Source organism: Schistocerca nitens, chromosome 2 (assembly GCF_023898315.1).
Source record: "Schistocerca nitens isolate TAMUIC-IGC-003100 chromosome 2, iqSchNite1.1, whole genome shotgun sequence".
Lineage (NCBI taxonomy): Eukaryota > Metazoa > Arthropoda > Insecta > Orthoptera > Acrididae > Schistocerca > Schistocerca nitens.
The window spans coordinates 929,085,160-929,108,623 of record NC_064615.1 but is presented as its reverse complement, the minus strand read 5'-3'; the positions used below and the strand labels follow the sequence as shown (position 1 = coordinate 929,108,623).

Below are 23,464 nucleotides of genomic sequence, written 5' to 3'. Positions count from 1 at the left end.
ATCTATCCCTGGGAAATGGGGTTGTCATACCGTGACATTTCTGCTCGCACAGCGCATGCTGCTACGACAGTGATGCGTGTGTGGAAGCAGTGGATAGAGGAAAGTCGTACACAGCGATGAGCGGGAACTGGACCACGGAACATGACCACAGCGCGGGATGACCGTCATCTTGTTCGCATGGACATTACGGGCCGTACAGCGTCATCCACAGTATTGGCTCGTCGCTGAACCACTGCGTCAGGTGTGAGCTTGCCTGCATCGACGGTTGGTCCTCGTCTGCTGTAGGTTGGACTGGTTGCATGCATGGCATTACGTCGGCTTCCATTGTCCAGAAACCACAAGCTCCTCCGACTGCAATTGGCACGTGAAAATCGTCACGGGGCGGCTGAGTAGCAACGTGTAATCTTTTCGGACGAGTCCCGCTTCAGCGTGTCTTATAGTGATTGCCGCATACGTGTCCAGCGGTACCGTGATGAGTGCAACCTGGAGGCTGCATTGTGGAGCGGCATAGCGGACAAACTCCAGGTGTGATGGTTTGGGGCGCCACTGTTTACATAAACCGATCTCGCCTCGTACGTATTGCGGGCACTTTGACCACACCTTGTACCTAACGGAGGTTGTGGAGCCTGATGTACTCCTCCTGCTTCAGGCATGTCCACAGGCCACATTTCAACAGGACAATGCTCGGCCACATATGGCGAGGAACGTACAGGCCTTCTTCGAAGAGGGACGGGTACCATTGCTTCCTTGACATGCACGTTCGCCAGACATGTCGCACATTGAACATGTCTGGGATATGGTTGGCCGGCACATGGTGCGTCACGATCCTCCAGTATCTGGTGTCACGGATTTGTGGGCTTGGATACAAACTGCGTGGAGGGAAATCTCTCGGGAACGTATTCAGAACCTTACTGATTCAATGCCACGGCGAGTAGCAGATCTAATTGCAGCGCATTTGTGGTCACACGACAAGCTGAATAGCAGGGCTCAAAGGATATGTACAGATTTGAAAAGGTAATCATTTGTTACTTGTCATGTACCTAACCTGTGGTATTAAATTAATTGAATTCGCGCATTTCTTTCTTGGTGTTGCGAGTTCCACAAACGGTAGTGTAGAAGAGCGACAGCAAAGGGCCTATAACACTACCTTTGGGAACGCCAGAAATCACTTCTGTTTTACTCGATGACTTTCCGTCAATTACTAACAACTGTGACCTCTCTGACAGGAATCCAGTCACATAACTAAGACGATATTCCATAAGCACGCAATTTCAGTAGAAAGCCACTTGTGAGGTACAGCGTCAAAAACCTTCCGTAAATCTAGTAATACGGAATCAATTTGAAGTCCTTTGTCAACAGCACTCAACACTTCGTTTGTGTATAGAGCTAGTTGTGTTTCAGAAGAACGATATTTTCTAAATCCATGTTGACTCTGTATCAATAGACCGTTGTCTTCGAGGAATTCATAATGTTCCAACACAATAGATATTTCAAAACCCTGATGCACATCGACGTTAACGATGTGGGCCTGTAATTTAGTGGATTACTCCTACTACCTTTCTTGAATATTGGTGTGACCTGTGCAGCTTTCCAATCTTGGGTACGGATCTTTCGTTGAGCGAACGGTTGTATACAGTATACGGAGCTATTGTGTCAGCATACTCTGCAATGCCTAAATGGTATACAGTCTGGACCGGAAGACTTCCTTATGTTAAGTGATTTAAGTTGCTTCACTATTCCGACGGTATCTACCTCTATGTTACTCATGTTAGGAGCTGTCCTTGAATCAAATTCTGGAATATTTGCTTCGTCTTCTTTGGTGAAGGAATTTCGGAAGGCTGTGTTTAGTAACTCTGCTTTGGCAGATTCATAATGTAATTAGGTACTGAGTTTTAGTTATATAATGTTCATTGAGCACACAATTAGTTTCCCTTGGAATTTAGATGGATTCATTTTTTTTTTACTTCAAATTTTGCATTTCAGGGAGTTTAAAATTTTGTTTCTCGATACTGTTCACATGCGCAACACGGAGTTAGCGAACAGTCAGTTTTGCTCAGCAATTAAACATGATATCTGAAGTACGCGTTACATGAGGAGAAGGTTTTTGAAATCAATATATTCAGCTTTCTCACCTACAGACAATATTTTTTTTTATAGAAAGCTTAAACAGTCACCTTAAAATTTAGGAGGATTAGGGTAAGACAGGTGCATTATCTTCAGGACGAACAAAAGCCCCCTTCTCTATGAAGCTGGAAATTCGTCGATCCAACTACAATAGCGAACAGGGCTAGCACAAATGAGCGGCGAAGAGAAAGTGTTACAATAGGAGCTTCCAACTCCAGCAAGATAAATTCCCATTACCACGACAACTTTCGAGATCGCCCTCGTCACAAGTTCTGCAGCTCTACTGCCTGTGAATGTGTGCGGAATAAAAATTATTCTATAAATAATGGAGAATAGAGAGGGGCAAAAATTTCCCCGAGCTCGCTTTAATTAAACAAGACTCTGCCCCACACGATGCTTTCCTAGAGTCAACAGGCCACATATTTATGATTACTATAGCCTGTGCTAGTGTGGTTGCTGGAAACTAAGTTTATACAGGTGTTGATGAATTATACGAGTAACTGCATCTCTGCCAAAGCCTAATTTAAACTTCGTAGTCATTCCTTCTGAAGGTCCATATGAACTTCACAATGCAGCGAAATTATCAACGATCGCATTACATGTCTTTCCCCTTAACTGTAATTTCCTGACGTGTTCATCTTACTTTCACAAGGCATGTGGATAGTAATACTTGAAACTTTTAACTTGTCACAACAGTTTTTTTTCCCTCTAGTAGCATGGAAGTTATTCCGCCATGTCTTAACAGATGTCCTACCATCGTCTCTCCTTATAGGTTCGAATTTTTTTATTTTTTATTTCTTGAATCATACGACTCAAATTTTATGTATTCCACTCTTGTTTTGCTTAAAGACACAAAGATGTGCAGTCAAAAAATGGTTCAAATGGCTCTGAGCACTATGGGACTTAACAGCTATGGTCATCAGTCCCCTAGAATTTAGAACTACTTAAACCTAACTAACCTAAGGACATCACACAACACCCAGTCATCACGAGGCAGAGAAAATCCCTGACCCCGCCGGGAATCGAACCCGGGATCCCGCGCGCGGGAAGCGAGAACGCTACCGCACGTCCACGAGCTTCGGACGATGTGCAGTCAGTTACGTGCATTGCAATAGAATAACTTCAAGATTTGTGAAACAATGTCACATGAAAATGTTAACATTAATTTTTTTAGTTAGAAACCTCTGATTTAAGAATGCCCGGAAATTGACGTTGTTCAGTTCACGCTTTAAGATTACTGTACGCGAAAGAACACTTCAAACATATTGCTGACATGTGCAACCCTGAATCAGTTGGTTGCAGTTTTAATGTTAAACACTTGAATTATTGTAAGACATTGCTCTGCCTTGCTCGTCATCATTTAAATTATTGTTGAAATGGAAAGAAATATCCGTGTCAATGAAAACACGTGAAAATATCAAGCTGTTGTGCGGCTGTAACACCATATGCTTGTTCATCATATCTTCGTCGTCCTCCAACGGAGCACGGAGGAAGTGGATTCATTCCAGCTTTCACCTGTCGCCGTATTAGATCCTGTTGCTATCGTATTTTCTAAGAGCTTCATCCTTGAAGTCGTGCCACGGCGTCTCTGTCCTCTTCCCTCCACCTCTCCCAAAGTCCGGGGACTAAACTCCCATGAATTACGGACTAGGTGGCTACCCAGATGCTATTCATGCAACAAGCATGTCTGCACTGCAAATGTTGTATTCAAGTATAGTTTCCACAAAAATTCGATTCTGTAACTTAGTATATCATGGAGAAATGCTGAATAAATTATCTCCTTCTTTTTTAAGTCAACAATGCCTGTAATCACGTGTACTACAAATATAATCGAACTGCCAGGCTTCGTTAAGTGTTTGATGTTGCTTTTCTGAATTGAGAGGATCTATTCGTAGTCCCAAATATTTAACGTTGTATTCTCCTTTAACTGTTTTATTTCGTTGTGTCAATAGGTAAGGGTTAAAATTTCTGTTCTTCTGGTAAAAACGACAATTTGTCTTTATTGAATGTTATCAAAACTTAATGGCAATCAGCTTGTACAGCTAGAGGAATGTTTTTATATGAAACTTGGGCTTTTCCCCGCATTCAGACTAATCAGTGAAATGAAGCCAGGTAGAATCCTCGAGAACAAACTGTTAGTATTTTTAAATGTTTGATGTTCTGTCATACCACTAAGAGAACTAGTATTATTTATTCCTATACATATATCGTCTACAACAATGCCAAAATCTGGATTTCCGTTACAGTCGAATGTGACTGGACTGACAGCTTGAGTGAGAATGTTAACAAAGCATGAGGGGCAGTCAACTGAAAACTGAATACCCGCAATGGGACCACGGAACGGTTCGATTCGAAATATTCGCCACACATGTTAAGAATTTATCCCACTGGGAGACGAGACGACCAACTTCTGTTTTGTAGAACACGGTTGGCTGCTATCAAGTCCACATCGCACCAGTTCTTGCACTTACTCATCTGACTGAAGCCGTCGTCCACGCACATCTTTCTTCAGGTCGCCAAAGCTGTGAAAATCACATGGTTAATGATTCAGCCTGTACGGAGGATGTTGCAATGTTTGCTAACCAAGTCACTGAAGCGTAGCCTAGTCCGTTTGGCGATGGGAGGGAGGGGGGAGGCGTTATCGTGGAACAGGATGCTTCCCCTGCGTTTTGACTTTAAGGCGCGTCGCATTTTCTGCAAGTCCTCATGGTGCTGCGCATGAATTTTGGTGCACTCTCGAGGGTCTCGAGAAGTAGAGGGCCCTTGCAGTCGAAGAAGAAGGTTATCGTGACCTTACCGGAACATGTTTAAAAAGATTTTGAGTTCTTTGGTGGGGAAATGTGGGCTGTTTCCACAGTTGGCTTTGGCGTTTGCCCTCGGGCTGTCTGAATGCTGTCGGACGAATCATCCTGTTCCACCATAACGCCCGGCCCCCAACACTGCCAATCGGAGGAAGGATACGCTTAAGAAGTTTAGCTGGGAAACACTGCAACATCCTCCGTACATCCATCGTTCACCGTGTGATTTTTACACCTTCAGCGACATGAAGAAAAACTTACTTGGGAGTCAGTTGCAGTGGGACGAAGAAGGGCGAGAGTACGTGCGGTTGTGGATCTGCCGGTGGCCGCCCTCTTTCTACGAAACAGCAACTGATCTTCTCGTCTCCCAGTGGCAAATGTTTGAACACGTGTGGTGATTACTTTTGACTGGAAACATTCCACGGCCCAATTGTCACGGTCGTTCGGTTTTCATTTGACTGTCCCTCTTAATTTCCTCTCACAAGCGTAGATGGCTTACGTTTATCAACGGCAATGTACGATCAGATTTGGCCATCTGTAAAGGAGCACGGTTGTACAAACTTCCCTCATTTACAAATGGAGGTACTTACCTGAAATGCACACGTTGTCTCTATGAAGAATATATTGGCAGCCCCTCGCTTAGGTACGACGCGTCGCTCTTCTAGCCACATCGTGTACTTGGGGAAACGAGCAGCCGACCAAGTAATGAAGATCAAAGTACACAGCAGCAAAGCAGAATACGTTCTACGTATAAATAGATATTTGAGAGTGCTTGAAACGGACTGCCACACGATCAGTGGCATTTGGAGTTCCTTCATTTGGCAGAGGTCAAACTAACAGCACGTACGGTTGGCAGCGATACCTGTGGAAAGAGAGATACGAAAGTCTTATTACGAAGAAAAAGGCGGTAATTATGAGTGTGTACTCAGCCTTAGAAAATATTTCTGCCCCACGAGTACCCAGTCTGAAGCATAATTTGGCAAAACCATTATGTACAGGAAGTCCTAAAAGCCGTTTACTGGATGAGTGACGCTTCCTGGTGTGTAATCTGTTGACGCTGATACTTCGAAAAATTTCTGCTTATAGGAGTATGAGAGAATTTTAGACACTGGCAACCACTCGAAAGCAACAATAAGACCAGATGCTTGATTTCACATTACCACTCAGATTATACACTTCCGTAATAACCCACACTTTAATTACTGACTTACTGAGTTCAATGTGTTAAAAACGTATTTTGCTTTGCTATTATTGAAATTGGAGGCCACAGAATTAAACATATTTTTCTTAATTACGTTCCTCAAACGAGTGAAGCACGAGTCAGGTGTTGCACCACGAAGGGATAGAAGAGTCCAACGACACTGATGTGACGAAAGTCCTGGGATACCTTCTTATTTCTTGTTGCACCTCCTTTTTTTCCGGCGTAGTGCACACGCTCGACGTGTCATAGATTCAACACCTCGTTAGAAGCCCCTGCAGAAATAATGAGCCATTCTGCTTCCACAGACCTCTGTGTAATTGTGAAAGTGCTGACGGTGCAGGGTTTTGTGCACGAACTGACCTCTAGATTATGTCCCATAAACGTTCAATGGGATTCATGTCGGGCCATGTGGCTGGCCAGATCATTGGCTCCAACTGTCCAGAATGTTCTTCAAACCAATCACGAAAAACTGTAGCCCAGTGACATTGCGCATTATCATCTGCAAAAATACCGTCGCAGAATGCCTAAAAATGGTCTCCAAGTAGCATTCCCAGCCATTCCCATTTTAGCTGGACCACAGGACCAAGTCCACACTATTATGAAGCCACCAACAGCTTGCACAGAGACTTGTTTACAGCTTGGGTCAAGGAGTTAATGGGGTCTGCGCCACACTCGAACCTACCATCAGCTCTTACCAACTGAAATCAAGACTCATCTAGCCAGCCAGGGCTCGGTTTTCCAGTCGTCTAGAGTCCAACCGAAATGGTCACAAGCTTTACATAGGCGCTACAGGCGATATCGTGCTGTTAGCAGAGGTCCTTTCATCGGCCGTCTGCAGTCATAGCCCACTGATTGAGAACCTTGACAAGATGCAGTGTATCTAATGAACAATTTTATATGATTGAAATAACAGTGGTAAGCTAGAAAGCCGTATTCCACCCACTATGCTATGTCTGTGATCAGTGGTGAAACGTAATATATTTTCATAACACCTGATAGCACTTTTGCGCTATGGGTTATAGCCTTTAAAAATGACAGAATTTCTAAAAGTGTAAGGAGTTTTTGGAACTAATAAAAAGTATGATCAAGCTATAAAACTTACTGAAGTGCATACAAATGCCAATTTACATCATTTACAGACTATTATTAACAAAATACCGCGCAGTACTACATGAATACCACGAGTCACATTGCTCAAAAACAAAAGACCAGTGGATAAGGTAAGAGAAGTTGTACAGTTCCTCCCATCCAGAAGACCGTCACACCAGCAGATAATAAAATTAGCACTTGAGAACATTAAACGATCAGCTACAAAAAGGAAGCTTAGAGCAGACAAAGGTGTGTCCACATGGGTATTCACTATGGAACAGTTGGTTCTTGTTAGAACTCACTTATTATCTAATAAAGGCAAACAGGTTTGCCAATAATTTTATTCATATTATAAGGGATCCATGCAAATGTGGTAGAATTGGTGAACCAAAGAATGGGAAAAAATATAGGTCTACATCACATCAGCCACCTTAAGGCTTATAATGAATGATTATTCTTACAGCAGTCATATGGCAATTAGTCAAGAAAACTAAAATATAAATGGATCACAGATGATACAGCAAAGGAATGTAGATATGTTTCAGGTAGCAGCAGATCTCAAGAGGCAGATTGGATGAGCAACAAACATGTAAATATTAAAATTAATTACAGTAATATTAATCATTTAAATCAACAAAGTAGGTTAGAGAAAAAATAAAAGAAAACAAATTGCATGGTGTACTAATTAACTAACCTACACATCATCAATCCATGTTCATTCAAGAAGTAAAGGAACCATTATAAAATGAAGTAACTTAATGTGTCAGAGATATTTTAATTTCTTCTGTAAGGTACTGAAAAAAAGCTATTTAAACGTTCATTTTGTATGTAAATGTTCAAATGTAAAAAGCTCATAGTAAATTTAGATGAAGAAACTTGTAAGTAGTAACATTAAGCAAATGTCATTGTAAAACAAATGAAACACAACACCACTACAATCATCTGGGGAAGGAAGCCAAGCTGGCGACAGAAGCAGAACGTCGATGGGCAGCTATGGTCTGAGCGTGAGAGTTGACCAATATTCTGAAGAATATTGTCCCATGCCTCACCCTAATAGCGAGGGGATGGGAAAACCCAGTAGCAGTGAGGGACACAAAGGCTGCACACCTGCGAGGAAGGCCAAGCGAACCCATTAGCAGTGATGCACAATATCAGACCGCCTGTAACAGCTCATTAGTACAACTACCTGGAAAAATAAACTCAGAATATTTCTCTCAGTGTTCCAGAAGGAGAAGCTGATAACTGAAAACAGATATAACTTCAGAAATTACCTATTCAGACTTGACCATATCTCTTAACAACATAACTGGTAGTCCTTCCAAATAACGTTTGCTGAATAACATATACTACCACTATGCCTGAGAAGTTCCTAGAAAGAAGACATGAAGACACAGGAAGTAATGAAGAGAAGAAAGGGTCCCAAGATGAGGGCAGAAGACAGCAACAATCCTTTCTAAATCATATATCTTAAACCAGTATGAGATTTGGCAGAATCAACAGAAAGCAATATTCAACAAAACCATGGCAGTTATTTCATTCCAACTATCAAACCAACCAAAGACAGTCAAACCATCAAAGATAGTACACATAATGGGGACATCAAAATGCAACAACCATTGAGGGGCTACACGTATCACCCTTGATGGCAACTACACCAATAAAAGACTATGCCACTATGTTGTCACATTGTCGCATTGCCTTGGACGAGCAGTTTGTCATTAAAACAGTGCAACATGGAATCGACCATGTAAAGGCATTCGTGCTCGAACACTCAGAACTGTAAACGTCGATATTCATCACCAACATCGTGCAGAGTCTACAACTGATTAGCAGCATCAACCACCACTGATCGACAGCAGCATTGGGAAGCAAACCCAGCAAAAATTTTAAAGTGTAAAGTGCGTTAAGAAAGAAAGTGATGAGTGTGACAAATTCATACTAATATTTTAAAGAGTACAAAAGATAATCACTTCTGTAAGGAGTTGAGATGCCTGTAAATGTTCAGTCGCACCAGTCCCACTGAGAATTTGTAATTTCTGTTTCATATGTATTCTGTAATTCGATTTGTAGACTGTCAAAGTATATTCATAAATGTTCCATGTTTCATATTTTGTATTTCATTTGTAATTTGTAACTGTCCATTCAATCTAAATATATGTTAATAAAAATTTGTGTATTGTAGATATTTTGGAAACATATGTTTTTAATGATAAATAATGTCAATGAATATAAAGTTTGTGTTAATGTGTATGGAAATATGCAAAAATATTAACTATTTTAAATATATAATGTCCACATAAGTACATAAATTTTTTTTTATCATGACAATTTTCAGTATTGATGTACCACTGTACATAAATGTTTCTTTATCATGACAATTTTCAGTATTGATGTACCATTTAAGTGTTGAGAGTAGATATAAGAGAAACGAATGCTTCCTTAACTTCACTCATCTTTCACAGTCAACTATATCATGAATGTTTGAGAGTTGTGGAATGCCTGAAGTTATTGTAAAGAGAGAATCTAAAGGGTAGATGAACCACTGTAATAGAATTTACCCACAAGTACTAGAGAAAAATGTAAGACTACTCAAATAACTATGTATAAAGGACTAGAAAGCCACATAATAATCATGTAAATAGAAAATGCCATGTAAAGCAATACATTTCAAACCAAAATGTAATGCTAAAGCGACATCATCTAGCATAAAATAGACTAGAAGCTGGACAATAATTAAATTATTTGAATTTATAATTTTGCACTGCAATGAGCAATGCCTCAACCATTGATCACAACAGAACAAAATTAATGTGGAAGGGACAGCACGTGCAAGGTATCTGTATCTTACAGATCTTATATGAGCTTGATCCATAACAACAGGACGATACAGTATGAGATCCTCAGAAAATAGCAATTGCAGCTCAGTTAATCTCATGTACCGAAAACTAACAAAACAATCTCTACCAATATGGACTGGCATGAACAAACAAGTTAAAGTGAAATGCATTTTGGAGACAAACCGAGCAAGTGGTTAATGATATCATAAAACTCCCAGTTAGCAAGAGAAAGGCGAACTTCAGCGCTGAAGGGAGAGGGAAAGAGCAATACATTATTTCTTTGAACGTAAATAAGGCAAGGCCAGGACCAAGGGTAAGTGGCTGCACATCATTAACAGGTCTCGGCTGCGACCCAGCAAGAAAAATAAAAATGTATTCACCTCCAGTGAGGTGGCGATGCAGACGCGACACAGTTGAGAGGTCCCCATTATATAAAAGCATTTTGAGACCTAAATTTTCTATCTTTCTCTCTCTCTCTCAACTTGCGGTGGACCGCACAAGTGTGCGGATATAAGTGAGGGCATTGAGAGCTTTGCCTTCTTCAAAGTGCAGAAGATACGCTTCACGTATCATAGCGACAGGTAGCAAAGCGGTACTTACTTATTCTTGCAGGAATTTTTGGGGGCAAAGAAACTGTGCATGTCACCCCAACCTATAGCGAGTGTGAAATAGCCATTATTTCGACTAGGGAAAGATTACCGTTCTATAGAATGCAGGAAAGTTGCAACTGAGTGAATTCAGTCAAAGCCAGAGTAGGGAGTTAGCGTTTCAGATCCAAAACAGAGACACCGCCATTGCAGATGCCACTTGGTAAAGTACCCTCACGCATTAGGCCACAGTAAATGTTGAGTCTAGATTTTGCTCACTCCAACTTGTGTACACTTTGACCATTGAATATGATTAGCTAGGATACTAATCTACCCTCACATTGAGTACATGAGACTTTTTTCATTGGTTCAATAAGTAAATTTATTCTCCACCAACTCAGTGCATTGACCAGCTATGACAACATAGATTTTAATGAGAAAATGAGGATTTCTAATAATCATTCTTTCCTGTATAAAAATTTTTCATGTGTAGAGATAACAATTTTAATATTCGTCATTTCAGTACGACCAAGAATTAAATATTTTGTTATTGAGTGTCAAAAGTAACTGAACATGGCTGTTGTTTATCAGTTGACCCCTGAGAGCAACAGTTGATGAATTGTATGTAGAATAAAAAAGGGAATAGTTGTCTTGTCTTTCAAGAATAGACCGCAAACTTTCAGTTTTATTAATTCATACTTTCTAGGTACGTGACAGCAGCATCTCTAATGATCTTTGTTACGATCCGCACCTGATATAAGCTGCCTTACAGGGCCAGGGTCATATTTATTTAGAATGTCTGTTTGACACCCTGGGCTTGAGAAGACAGTTCAGATGTTTTGTCCATTTGTGTGCTAAGTGGTAAGCTAAGTTTGCACACATTACTACACTCGCTGTGCAGATGCAAAGGTCGGACGTACGACAACTGTGGTGCCATCTGTTGCTGAAATTGCTGCTGCAGATGCAGTACTATGCACCAGAGCTGTACACCACACACCGAGGTCTTCCCACGCGGTAGCGCCATGTGGCTGTCCGGAACCTGGCCTTGTTGCGGCTGTTCGTTCTCGTGCCCACCATTGCCAGCAATCATGTACAGTGCCTACATTCCTGCCAAGTCTTTGTGCAGATTCACAGAAGGAAGACCCATCTTCTCGTAGGCCTATTACATGACCTCGTTCAAACTCCGTGAGGTATTGATGATGGCGTCTTTGCCACTTTAAAGGTATTCTTGACTAACATCAACTGACCACATCCAATCCCAATGACAACTAACGCTCACGACTGTTACAGGGTGTTCTTAAAGCAAACATGATCTGCATCGTCATTGTGGCGGTACTAGCGCCACTCTTATGCGACTGTCGTGAGATCTGAATAGACTTCGTCTTTCAGATGTAGAAACACGCCTGCCAACTTTTGTGTATGTCACACGAATCCTTCTTAGTGTTGTGATTTTTTTGTGTCAGTGCTTACAAACAAACACAATTATCTAGCCCTTGTACTTACATGTATATAAAGGGAGCAGTGTTAACTAAAGAGTATGGAATTTTGTTTAAATAACAAAACTATTTACTGGGCAAGGTCGTCGGGGCTCTATTCATTTTCCCTTTCTCCAATTTTGAATTGACAGCTGCAGGGTGACCTAAGGTTTAACGGCAAAACTTGACATTTTTCTTTTTCACTTATACAAATCAGTGCCAGAGGCAGAGGAAGAGGTGCCTATAGGAAACAAAGCTTGGAACCGTTTCATAAATTTGATTTAGCAATCGAGTCACAGTCTGAGCAATGCATTTCACATTTAATTTCGCAGGTCAACAAAATAAGAATGATTTTAACCGCCAAGAATGAGACTGTACGAGGGCTGATCAGAAAGCAACAAACGTTTTGGTCTGTCTCTACGGCGGGCGGAGCTACAGCCGCCAGCTTAGGCCATGACGTTCCTACACTCATTGTCAATGTGCGTCCTGCGGTGGCAGCGTGTAGTCTGAATTTCTGCTACTTCGCTTCCCGTCACGTGTTAATATGTGCTTTGCAACAGGTAGGCCAGCAACTTGTGAGGTGTGTTTTGAGACTATGTTTTTGTTGGCAAAATAGTGCAAACCAATTGCAATTTATCGCGACCATTGTGATGTGTAAAGAAGAGGAATAATGGGTGAAAGCCGAGTGAGGCAACAGTGGACTGATTTTAAAAATGTCACGTTGAGGACCACCGTGGTGGGTCTAGCCTTGTCACTGACGAACTAGTGATGAAAATCAACGATGAAATTCGAGAAAATAGTCGTTTCACGATTACATAACTTGCGCAACATTTTTCCAAAATTTCGCGGCGTTTGGTGCATGAAATCGAGCCGGAGAAGCTTGGTTTTCGCAAATTTTGTGCTACATGGGCTCCCAAAATCCTTACCGAAGACCACAAAAAAAGAGAAGACGGTAACAAAGTTATCAATCGTATTGTAACTGGGGACGAGACTTGAGACTTGGGAGAAGCATGTCAGTTGTGGAGCAAACAGGCAGTCGATGAAATGCGGACAAGCGTCGTTCTCCTTAATATCCTTGAACGTGGCACAAGAATTAACTCAGAGATGTATTGCCAAACACTGACAAAATTAAGGTGGGCGATAGAAAACAAGTGTCAGGGATAACTTAGAACTTAGCGCAAAAGTTCTGTTTTTCACGATAACGATTGTTCATACACAGGCAATCGTACCCGAGAGCTCCTGCAGAATTTTGGATGGGAGGCGTTTGATCATTCACCACACAGCGCGGGTTTGGCGCCGAGCGGTTACCACCTCTTCCCAGTAACGAAGACATGGCTCGCTCACAATGTTTTGATACTGACTCCGAACCACAAAATGGTTCACATGGCTCTGAGCACTATGGGATTTAACTGCAGTGATCATCAGTCCCCTAGAACTTAGAACTACTTAAACCTAACTAACCTAACCGTAGCGGTCGCGCGGTTCCAGACTGTAGCGCCTAGAACCGCTCGGCCTCCGAACCACACGCCGGTACAAACCAGTGGTAGCAATCACAGGCGACAGATTTCTACAGTGATGGTATTTAAATACTTGTGCGATGGTATGATAAGTGCCTCAGTTTGAATGGCGATGAAGTAAAGAAAAAAAAAAGACAGTTTTAGAGTGTACCTTTGAAATGCATGTAATGAAATTTGGTTTTTACATATTGTTCAATTTTTATTTCTAAACGTCTGTTAATTTCTGGATAGCCCTTGTACATTTGTATCCATCAGCCAAGGTGTTCAATTCGTCTGCCTGGATAGTTCTGCGTGTTAAAGTAACGTTTCCAGTGAGGGAAGGTGCACTGGCTCCAGGTCGAATCCGCCCAGCGGATTGACGAGGGTCAGTGTGTCCGCCTGCCTGGTTGTGGTTTTTAGGCGGCTTTCCACATCCCATTATGTGACTACCGTGCTGTTACGCCAGTCCCACCTCAGTTACATGATTCGCAGCCACTCAGCCAATATTTTAACGAAACAAATTTTATACATATGTTTTATATATTCTGAGTAAGACCTTATGAGTTTATAGTTTCAATCTCACTTTGACTATCTTAAGATACAAATTCAGTTTTCATTACTTTAATTCGACTTTTGTAAACTATTATTTTATCCACCTTCTACAGTTTTACGCAAGTATCTCTGTTTTTTAAACAGAACGTTTTTTACATAAAAGACTTTTAGCAATTTTTTGTACATGGGCCTCTCTTATTAAACGCATAGCTTTCCTGCCACCATCCATTCCTTCCCGTTCCCTCCTATGCCTTCCTTGCTCACTCACAGATCCTCCATTTTGTAATTTCACTATTTTATGCTGTTTCCATTGTACATACCCAATGTCCTACACTGCTAGTATTTCAACAAGAATTTTTTTAATAATCATATGTTCTATAATTTTAGCACGACTCCTCTTGTTAAACTCATTACATCCCCGTCATCCCTACTCTGCTTTTGTTCCACTTCCCCTCAATCGTCCACCTTCCACTATCTCCCCCCCCCCCCCCCCCTGCCACACCATCACCCCTACCTCCAATATATACATATTTAAAACACTGACCTGAGTTGCGAAACATAGGGCCCCTGCATAGACAAGACGGGTTGCTGACGCAACAACTTAGGTAAAATCTATTTTTATGTTCAATTTTTTTCCTTTCTACTTATCGGAAAATATTAGATGGCACATATTTAGTTTTTGCTTTACGTCAGAAGATAATTCAGAGCGATCGAAACATATAATCTAACTGAAACTGTGCAGCTGAAACGGAGCAATAAATTAGAATTGTCTTACATTTCAATACCGTTGTGAGATAATATTTCAATATTTTAGTTACACAGGTCTATGTACTGCCAACAAGGTAAGAGGTAACTGACCAGCTGGAAGTTCAAGCTTGGTCGAAATGAGAAAGTTTGGACTAGAGTGAGTACCCTAAGACTTCGTGACTGTCATAAAATGATAGTAGGTCTGACGTTTCCTCAACTCGTGCTAATTACTTTCAAAGCGAGTGTGAAGCATATCGGGTAGACAAACAGTGGTTAGAAGTGGATGCTATAGCAAGTCCAAATTACTACATGATTGACAGCGAGGACGAAAGTCGTAAGGGGGGGGGGGGGGGGGGGGCAAGCCAATGCAGCAGAACAGGGCCACTTTCCGCCAGTATCACGCTATCTAAAGCTACAGCAAATTCCCGAAATTGCCAAACCTATACCCCACACCACAACACTTCTTGCTTGCAGTGCGACCAGCTTGCTGTCCTGTGTGATTGTTGGGCCCTATGATTTTCTGATTGTTCGTTTTTACAGTTGTAGGATATATTTTGTTGCAGTTATTAGTTGTTCCGGTTGTCAGTGGCTTTCGTTATTCGTCGTTTCCTTTATTCGGCGTGTGGCACTGAACAATGTCAATGTGAAGTTCGTCGAAAATTCTAAGTGAAAAAGCTCGAAGCCGTTTTCTTGGCCAGGGCATTGGCATGCAAGAGCAGTCAAGAGAATTGGTTTGCGCGTTACGTGTCCACTTTGAGAATGAAAAAGCGGTGGCCCGCTGCTCTCCGTTACAAAAGTGATCAAACGAATTGCTGCAGCTTCGAATAGAAAAAAACAAAACCAAAACACTTGTGTGAAGATTGAGAAAGATATGTTTGACAATGAAAAGGAAGCTAAAGAACCATCGAAACTTATCACCCCTGCGGAAAAGCGTCACACGAATAACCGGATTACGAATATCGATTTGTTTGCAGAGGATGCGACTGGTCGTCATGTTTATCATTATTATCGTAGAAGGAACATCCGACGCTCAGGAAGTTACTGGCCACACTTAGAAACAGGACTTGTTCAAGACAGTCGCAGATCCTTGTCCACAGTTTTACACAACCTTGGCTTTCACAATGGACATGTCTGTGGTCGTGAATTGTTGATGGAGAGGGAGGATACAGCTGCATGGCGATCCCAACTTTTAAGGGACGTCTGTAGCATAAATATGGACGAAATGTTGTAGCCTGGTCGCGTTTTCAAGCGGACCTCGGCAGACGACACAGCTAAAGCAACAATGCCACTGCCTTGTGGCAAGGGGTTGGTTGGTTGGTTGGTTTTGGGGAAGGAGACCAGACAGCGTGGTCATCGGTCTCATCGGATTAGGGAAGGATGGGGAAGGAAGTCGGCCGTGCCCTTTCAGAGGAACCGCCCCGGCATTTGCCTGGAGTGATTTAGGGAAATCACGGAAAACCTAAATCAGGATGGCCGGACGCGGGATTGAACCGTCGTCCTCCCGAATGCGAGTCCAGTGTCTAACCACTGCGCCACCTCGCTCGGTTGTGGCAAGGGGGTGCGGGGGGTGGGGGTAGACTTATTCTTCTTCTTCATACAGGAACCTTGCAAGGTTTTTTCCCAAACAGTCTCCTGCTTCTTAAGCCAAAGCCAACTGGAGGTTGTCACGAAGGAATGATCCAAGGTTCAAATACAAAGTGATTCGAAGGTTCACTAATGCCAAACCTTGGGAAACCTTCAACAGTTGTTCTAGAGAAAGCTCTTTACCATTCCTACAATGGCAAACCGAAAGGGGCACGAGTGATTGGCTTCAGCTTCATAGTGTCTTTGAAAGTGGAGCTTTGGAAAAACTATCTCTCCACGAACCACAGTTCTACCTATACGAAATCGACGAACTGGCAAAAAAAACATGAACATTCTGTCGTTAGGCTACCATCTTATCACAGCCATTTCAACCTAACGGAGTTATTAAGGGCCCAAATAAAAGATAACATTGCTAGGAATAATAATAAATTTTGCCGTCTCTGCAGTCGAAGTGTTCACAAGAGAAGTTGTCTGGAAAGTCACCGCTGATGATTGGAAGAAAGGCGCTAAACAAACGCAGAGCATCATGGAAAGAAGATGGTAAATGAAGATTTTTTTGGAAAATTCGATGGAGGAGGTAGTAAATTCATGAAATGTCAACAGCGACTGAGATAGTGGCTCTTCGAGAGTCTGTCATAGCGACGAGAGTGATATCAGTGGAGTTTTTTCGATATCCTCGTAGAAATGGACCACAGGCGGATCCAGCTACATGTTTGGTTTTCGAAGTTTACGTGTGTAAGTACCTACATAAGAAAATTACGTCGTCATATGTTTTGAAATTTTAATAATAAGGCCTTAATAACAACTAATTCTAAAGGACGTTTATCTCAGGAACTCAGTGTGTATCACACAAAATTTGTATTACTGTTTACGATATGACTGCTGTAATACAGAGGCCCTGTTATTTGTATCGCTTTTGTTCTTACTAAACAATATAAATCGATCAGTGTAAGATAAGTTTTTCCTCCGTAATAACCACGCTTAATCTCATCTTTTGTTGTGTTAGATTTAAGTAGGCGGGTAAGAAAAAATATTTCATTACAAATTTAGAGCGACCTTTCGCGAGCAGACTATTGTGCGTCATAGTTAACTCAAATTATCATTCAAACATATGAAAATATTGTGTATTCTAAAGATTTTATTCCCATAATCTGTTCACCTGACTTCAGTAACAAAGAAGTTTCCCACATGCTGAAAATCCGGTAACGTCGTGAGAAAATGCACTTTCGTAAGCTGTCCCCATATCATCTTAATTTTTTTGTCGTGAATAAAACTAAAATCAAAACTTCGTGTAACTCACCCAGAACACATTGATGCAGTTAAAATAATTCACTTGTTCGCGCGAGTTGAATGAAATGTAAGATTACGCAATGTTCCTTGACGGACATGGCAACTCTATTCCGGGCATCCAAATGCTCCTGGCGAAGAATCAATCCTAAAGTAATTTGGGACAGACTATAAGATGTCGCGTCGTATAGAAAGAGTAGCGTGACGTTTTAAGAGCGTAAGAAAAATGTCATTCTGTTTTCTTTTAAATTCGCCGCGCATTGTGGTGTCATAGCGATTGTCAGTTATCAGCGTGAGAATCTTCGACCATAGATACTAGTAGACTGGCCTTGCAGTGCAGACGCTATAGGGCTGGTGTGGCTCCAACATAAACCACGTGACTGTTGGCAAAACGTGGCGGGATTCCAAATCAGCAGTCTGCCATCCTATGTTTGTATCGTATTTTACCCACATTTCTCAATTTACTGCCAAACGCCTCCAACAAAAATTAATTTTTTATTTGCGAAAAATTATGTCAGAACTACATTTGACCTGGATTTGTTCACAGTACCATTTATAAAATCTAACAAATACATTGAACGCCCCGCTGGTGGGCAGCGGGACGAAATTACTATAAACTATCAATTAAAGTAAAATGTCGTTAAAATTCTTTTAAATAGTAAGGGTGGGCTCGTGTCAAAACTTTAAATATTGGATTCGCCGCGTTTTGAGCTCTAGTCACTTATAAAAGAAAATGGGATACGGGAATTATGTCAACTATAGGTGCCAAAACTGTCGACTTTAGGAGCAGGTACATTTTAGAGTATCAGTTTTAGGTACACTTCAGAGGTTCAGTTCCTACTATTTTTAGGAAAGTTTAAACTATCAGCTTTTAAAAAAATTATATTTTAGATGAAAGGTTAGACTTTGAAGTTTCAGAAAATAATTTTGGAGCCTACATTTTGTTTAATAGTATTAGAAGGCATAAAAAAATTCTCTTCATGTGTCGACTATAGGTGCTCTTACCTTATTATAATCTCACTTGTATATACTTGTAAAGGCGCGCATGTGCAGATGGTTAAAGTTTTTCCGTTTCAGGGCCTGTATCCAAAGCTGCCTTCGGTTTTCATCCTTAGCGAACCTATGAGTAGGAACGAGAAACAGTTATACTTACTTTTGTAACCGAATTATCACAGACACTTTCCGAAATGTAATATGAGTCTGACTTTACAGTCATCAATTTCAACACTTTAATTTACGTAATACTCTATTTCAAGTGTAAAAAACATATAAACGTCACTTCAGCAGATTTCAATAAACGCATCTGCACTATAATAGAAACACACGTGAAATGTAGTGCCATTTCCCCCAACAAAACGCTGAGTACAGCCATAAGCGCAACACGAAACAACCATGTTTTGCCAACATTCACGTGACTTTAGCCCAGAGATGTTGGAGCCACGAAAATGACGTCAGGGCCAGTCTATTATGTTTAGGGTCGAACGTGAGAATGTAACCCTCACCTGTCAACTGCGCCAGCTGTGGGCGAACGTTGGCGGGAAAGCGCGCCGCGTTGTTCGGTGTTGGTGGGGCCGGAGACAGTCCGCTGCGTTCACAACAGACATCGAGCGACTGCCCTGAGTGGCGGGACAGCGGCCCGCGGCCGCGGCGGGTCGGCGCCGACAGACACGGCGCTCTGCGCAAGGCTGCCAACCTACACACATGGCCACACTGCGCGCAGTAGGAACCAGTCATGCCGCACCTTCGCTAATGGATTTGCTCTAATGTTTGCTTCACAGAGAGTAGCTCATGCCCTGACTGTAAAGCAGGTGTCACAATGTGGCGTTTATTGCACGCTGCTGGTCATGATTTGATCTCCGTACAGGTATGGAGAGGTGAAACCGCTGTGTGTGGATTGGAAACGAACAGTTTTTTTTGTTATGTTTTGTTTATGAGTTTTTTTTCCCATTTGACACTTAGCTGGTAGTACCTCCTTGCCCTCCTGATGCATCAGTCCTAGTTCTGCAGACCATGGCGACGGAGCGACCACTACAGCTCTCCTCCTGGTTGGTACAGCTGCCTTTACCGCTCTGGTGAGTGCACTCATCAGTTCTTCGGTGTATCTGTTGACGTCTTCGTCACCTTCCAGCAATATCGGGATGTCAAACTCTCTTGCACGGTGCTGGCAGTCTGTTCCACTATAGTTGAACTGCACTTCCCACCATATGTCCCAGCGACACTCTCTGTCAGAGAGCATGCAAGTGATTAGCTTGTGGTCACTTGTGGTGACCCTGTCTCTGACAATCCCATTTCGAATATTGCCAGCAATATTTGCTAACATTAATGTGATGTCGATGTTTGTGCCCTCAGCCCCTCCGCCAGGACATGTGGAGGCGGGGGGCTCCTGGCCTATTAGCGATAAGAAACTGTAAGGGCATGATGGTCACCTCCATTTTTCCGTCTCTTTCATCCTGCTTGCCACTATGCCATTTGGGGGGATTTAGCATTCATGTCTGCCTCCACTACAATCTTGCACCCCCTCAGTGCTGTCGATACCTGCACGAGTTGGTCAAGATACACTTCTATGTTGGTTCCGTACTGGAGCTACATATTAACCAGATATGTGATGCCCAATGGCGAATGGAGCGCTACAACATTACAGAAGTCATCGGACAGTTGTGAAAGCACCGTGATTTTAACGCTTTGTTAACTACTATGATGGTGGCCTTCGGGTCATCTCCAAAGCCTACTACTTGCCAATTTACAGTGGCAAAACCTATCTTCCGTGCAAGAGAGTATGGCTCCTGTAGATAGAGCATGTCAAGGCTCATCTCCTTCACCACCTCCCAAAGCACCTGGATGACCAGCCTACTATTATGTGCATTTAGCTGTCCTATCTGTATTGCTGTTCGTCATGGGAAATATGTACGGACATATGATTCCAGAAAGGTCGTTCTGCAATGGAAAGCTATTCTTCCGTTAGATAGGACAGACTGAGTGTAAATTTCATCTAGATCGAATGTTTCGTTTCGTCTTTCAGAAACCTTCTTCACAAGATCACACAGAGTGCCAAAGTCTGTGAGGAGATTCATAGTCTTCAACTATATTCTGCCAACGGCCTCTGTGGCCGACAAGGTGACTTTACACTCATACTTGTACTCTACATGCACCACATGCCATAGTGCTGTGGTCAAGACAGCCGGCTCCTCCAGGCTGGACAACTGCATGGAATGTCCGAGAGTTGGATAGATTCTCACAGGTTCAATCTCCAATCGTCTGACAAGTGGTTGGTCTTAGCATTTGTACTGCTGACTGTGCTAACTTGTGCTGGTTGTTCTGGTGCATTCTTGTACAAACACCAGTAAGCCCACTCAACAGGATGCCTATCTTGTGTTGCCCCATTTTCTGGCAATCTCTGTCCCCAGCAGTAGGGAGAGGGAGCAGCCACTTGTTCCCAAGGGTCCATCTGGACACAAGCGTCCACCATTTCCATCCTTCGTGATTTGCCTTCTGCAGTTTAGAAATTGATTGAACCTTGCTGCCCTTTCCGCATCCATTTGCCTCTTGCATGTGGGTTTTCTTTTTGTCATCCTGTTTGCCATTGTGGCCTCAGTCGTAATCAGTCCTTGATATCGATCTCTGTTCCAGCATTCCATATGTGGGGCAATTTCTTGCCATAGCATTGCATGTCTTTCTACCCCTCTTAGTACAGGGAACACAAAGTCCAGGTCTCGTGCAGCCTGTCTTTATGTGATCTTCTGTTCCACACATTGGAGCAAGCCGGCTTCTGATCACAGTACTTACGTATATGATCTAAATATCCACAGTTGTGACAACCAGGTTTTACTAAGTACTCCCACACATTTAAGGCGTGGAAACCAATGTACATCTTGCCCATAGTCATGAGTTTTTCCACATTTTACTGGATACTTCGGCTACATGATGAACTACATCTCTTTCTCCAGGTCAGGTTTTAAATCGTAATTTGAATTCATTTTTGAACTCTTCAGTACTAATGTCGTCAAAGTTTTGGGGTCTTATGGTGCCACATAGCTCATTGTGGTCTATTGTAACTGATATATCACACAAGATAACAAGTGGGTTTTTCTTTTTGGGAGGTTTACATTTGACAGCTTTACATAATTTTTGATTGCTTACTATTTTATTTTTATCCTCCTCTGTTGCTAAGTCTACTATAACTACGTTTCTGGTTGCATTAACTTTTATTTTTTCTTTAACTGGATTGATAATTGTCGTGAATATTTCTTGGATTTTTTTTTTTTTTTTTTTTTTTGTGTCTTGATGAGGCAAGCGTCTCAGGAAGACCACTGTGTCTGGTCTTTGCGACACCTTAACTATTGTCTCTCTGGTGGTTTGAGTTCTTGGTGCAGCTTGAGCAACTACAGCAGTCTGTCATTTGGTTGGCTGCTTTCGCAGCCTTTTATTTTCTTTTTCAAGTTCAGCAACCCGCCCCTCGAGCTTTGCGTGAGTGATAGCCAAGGAGGCTAGTTCATTCTTTATTTTTAGGATCGCAGCCTCTCTTATTTTGCCATTTTTAACACTGATCTCCGGGAACTGCCTTATCCTGGCATGCCTTTCACTTATACTTTCTTTGGTCTGCCACAAGCCCCGTTGTGGGAAGGCAACAGAAAGCATAGATACCCTCTCAGGCGCACATGATTCGCTCGTCTCTTCTTCAGCCATGATTGCTGACAAGCAAAAATGGATTGGGACCCGGTCTCTTGTCCCAGACTAGCTCCTCTGGCTTGGGGGGGGGGGGGGGGGAGGGACTGCTGCAGCTCGCCCACTGACCTCGTCCCTAGGCCAAGGGCACTCCTGAGCTGCATGCTGTTGCCAGTGTACTGGTCCCCCTCAGTGGCCCCATCATCCATGAATTCACTCAGTGCTCCTCGGCAAGTACACCCCGCACTTTGGAGAAGTGGATGCACTTCTCTTCCTTCGCCACCTACTAGCCCCAGCTTCCCCCTTTCGGCCAAGGATATACTACTAACAGGTGGTGGGCTGTTCACCCAGTTGTTCAGCGATCTGGGCTCAGCCAACCTGAGATCCCACGCCCACAAACGAGGTCGCCGGCATGCATAGCACCTGTTGTTCTGTGCTCTGTGCAGAGAGGGAGAGGAGCAGCAGCTGCCCAGCGCAGAGGGGTCGAACAGACAGTGAGCAACACCCCCGGCCTAGCAGCCCCGCTCAACCCTCCTACCCCAAGGGAAAGATCTTCGGTCCCTGGACCCAGCTCCCCCTGTGCCACGCATCCTTCGCTTTCGCATCGTGATGGGTCGCAGCTCTCCATCTTGACGCAAGGAAACATCCGGGCGGAACTTGACGGCTGGCACCATGGGAAGGCGGAAAGAGCCACTTGGGAAGGAGTGCCTATGTATGACGCATCACTCCGTCATGTGAGGCCTGTCGCCGGCACGCACGACCTGAAAGCAATACGCCCTGCTACGAGATTCCATGCCTTTTACGGAGCACTGGCGGCGGGCGAGCGACCGAGGAACCGCGAGTTTGCGCGCGCGCTCAACTTATGCGACCTCACGCGAAACAAGCAGTTTACTTGCTTCCTAGAGCGTGCCTAAAGCTGTCCTCACACGGGACGAGGCAGCAAACGTGACATGGACGCAGGCGGCAAATCCAACCTCACGAGAGACAGCTCTGTTGGCATATGGGTCGAGGTGATTAACGTGATT

General features: G+C 42.8%; 1 protein-coding gene across 1 annotated transcript in view; it reads right to left on the bottom strand.

Annotated features, from left to right (window-relative positions):
* LOC126235456 (lactosylceramide 4-alpha-galactosyltransferase-like) overlaps positions 1-19,511 on the bottom strand; it is a 118,656-nt gene extending 99,145 nt beyond the window's left edge. The window contains exon 1 of the mRNA XM_049944179.1: positions 19,280-19,511. Coding sequence (XP_049800136.1) covers positions 19,280-19,511 — 232 coding nt within the window. The remainder of the gene's footprint in view (positions 1-19,279) is intronic.
* Positions 19,512-23,464: the final 3,953 nt, after the last annotated feature.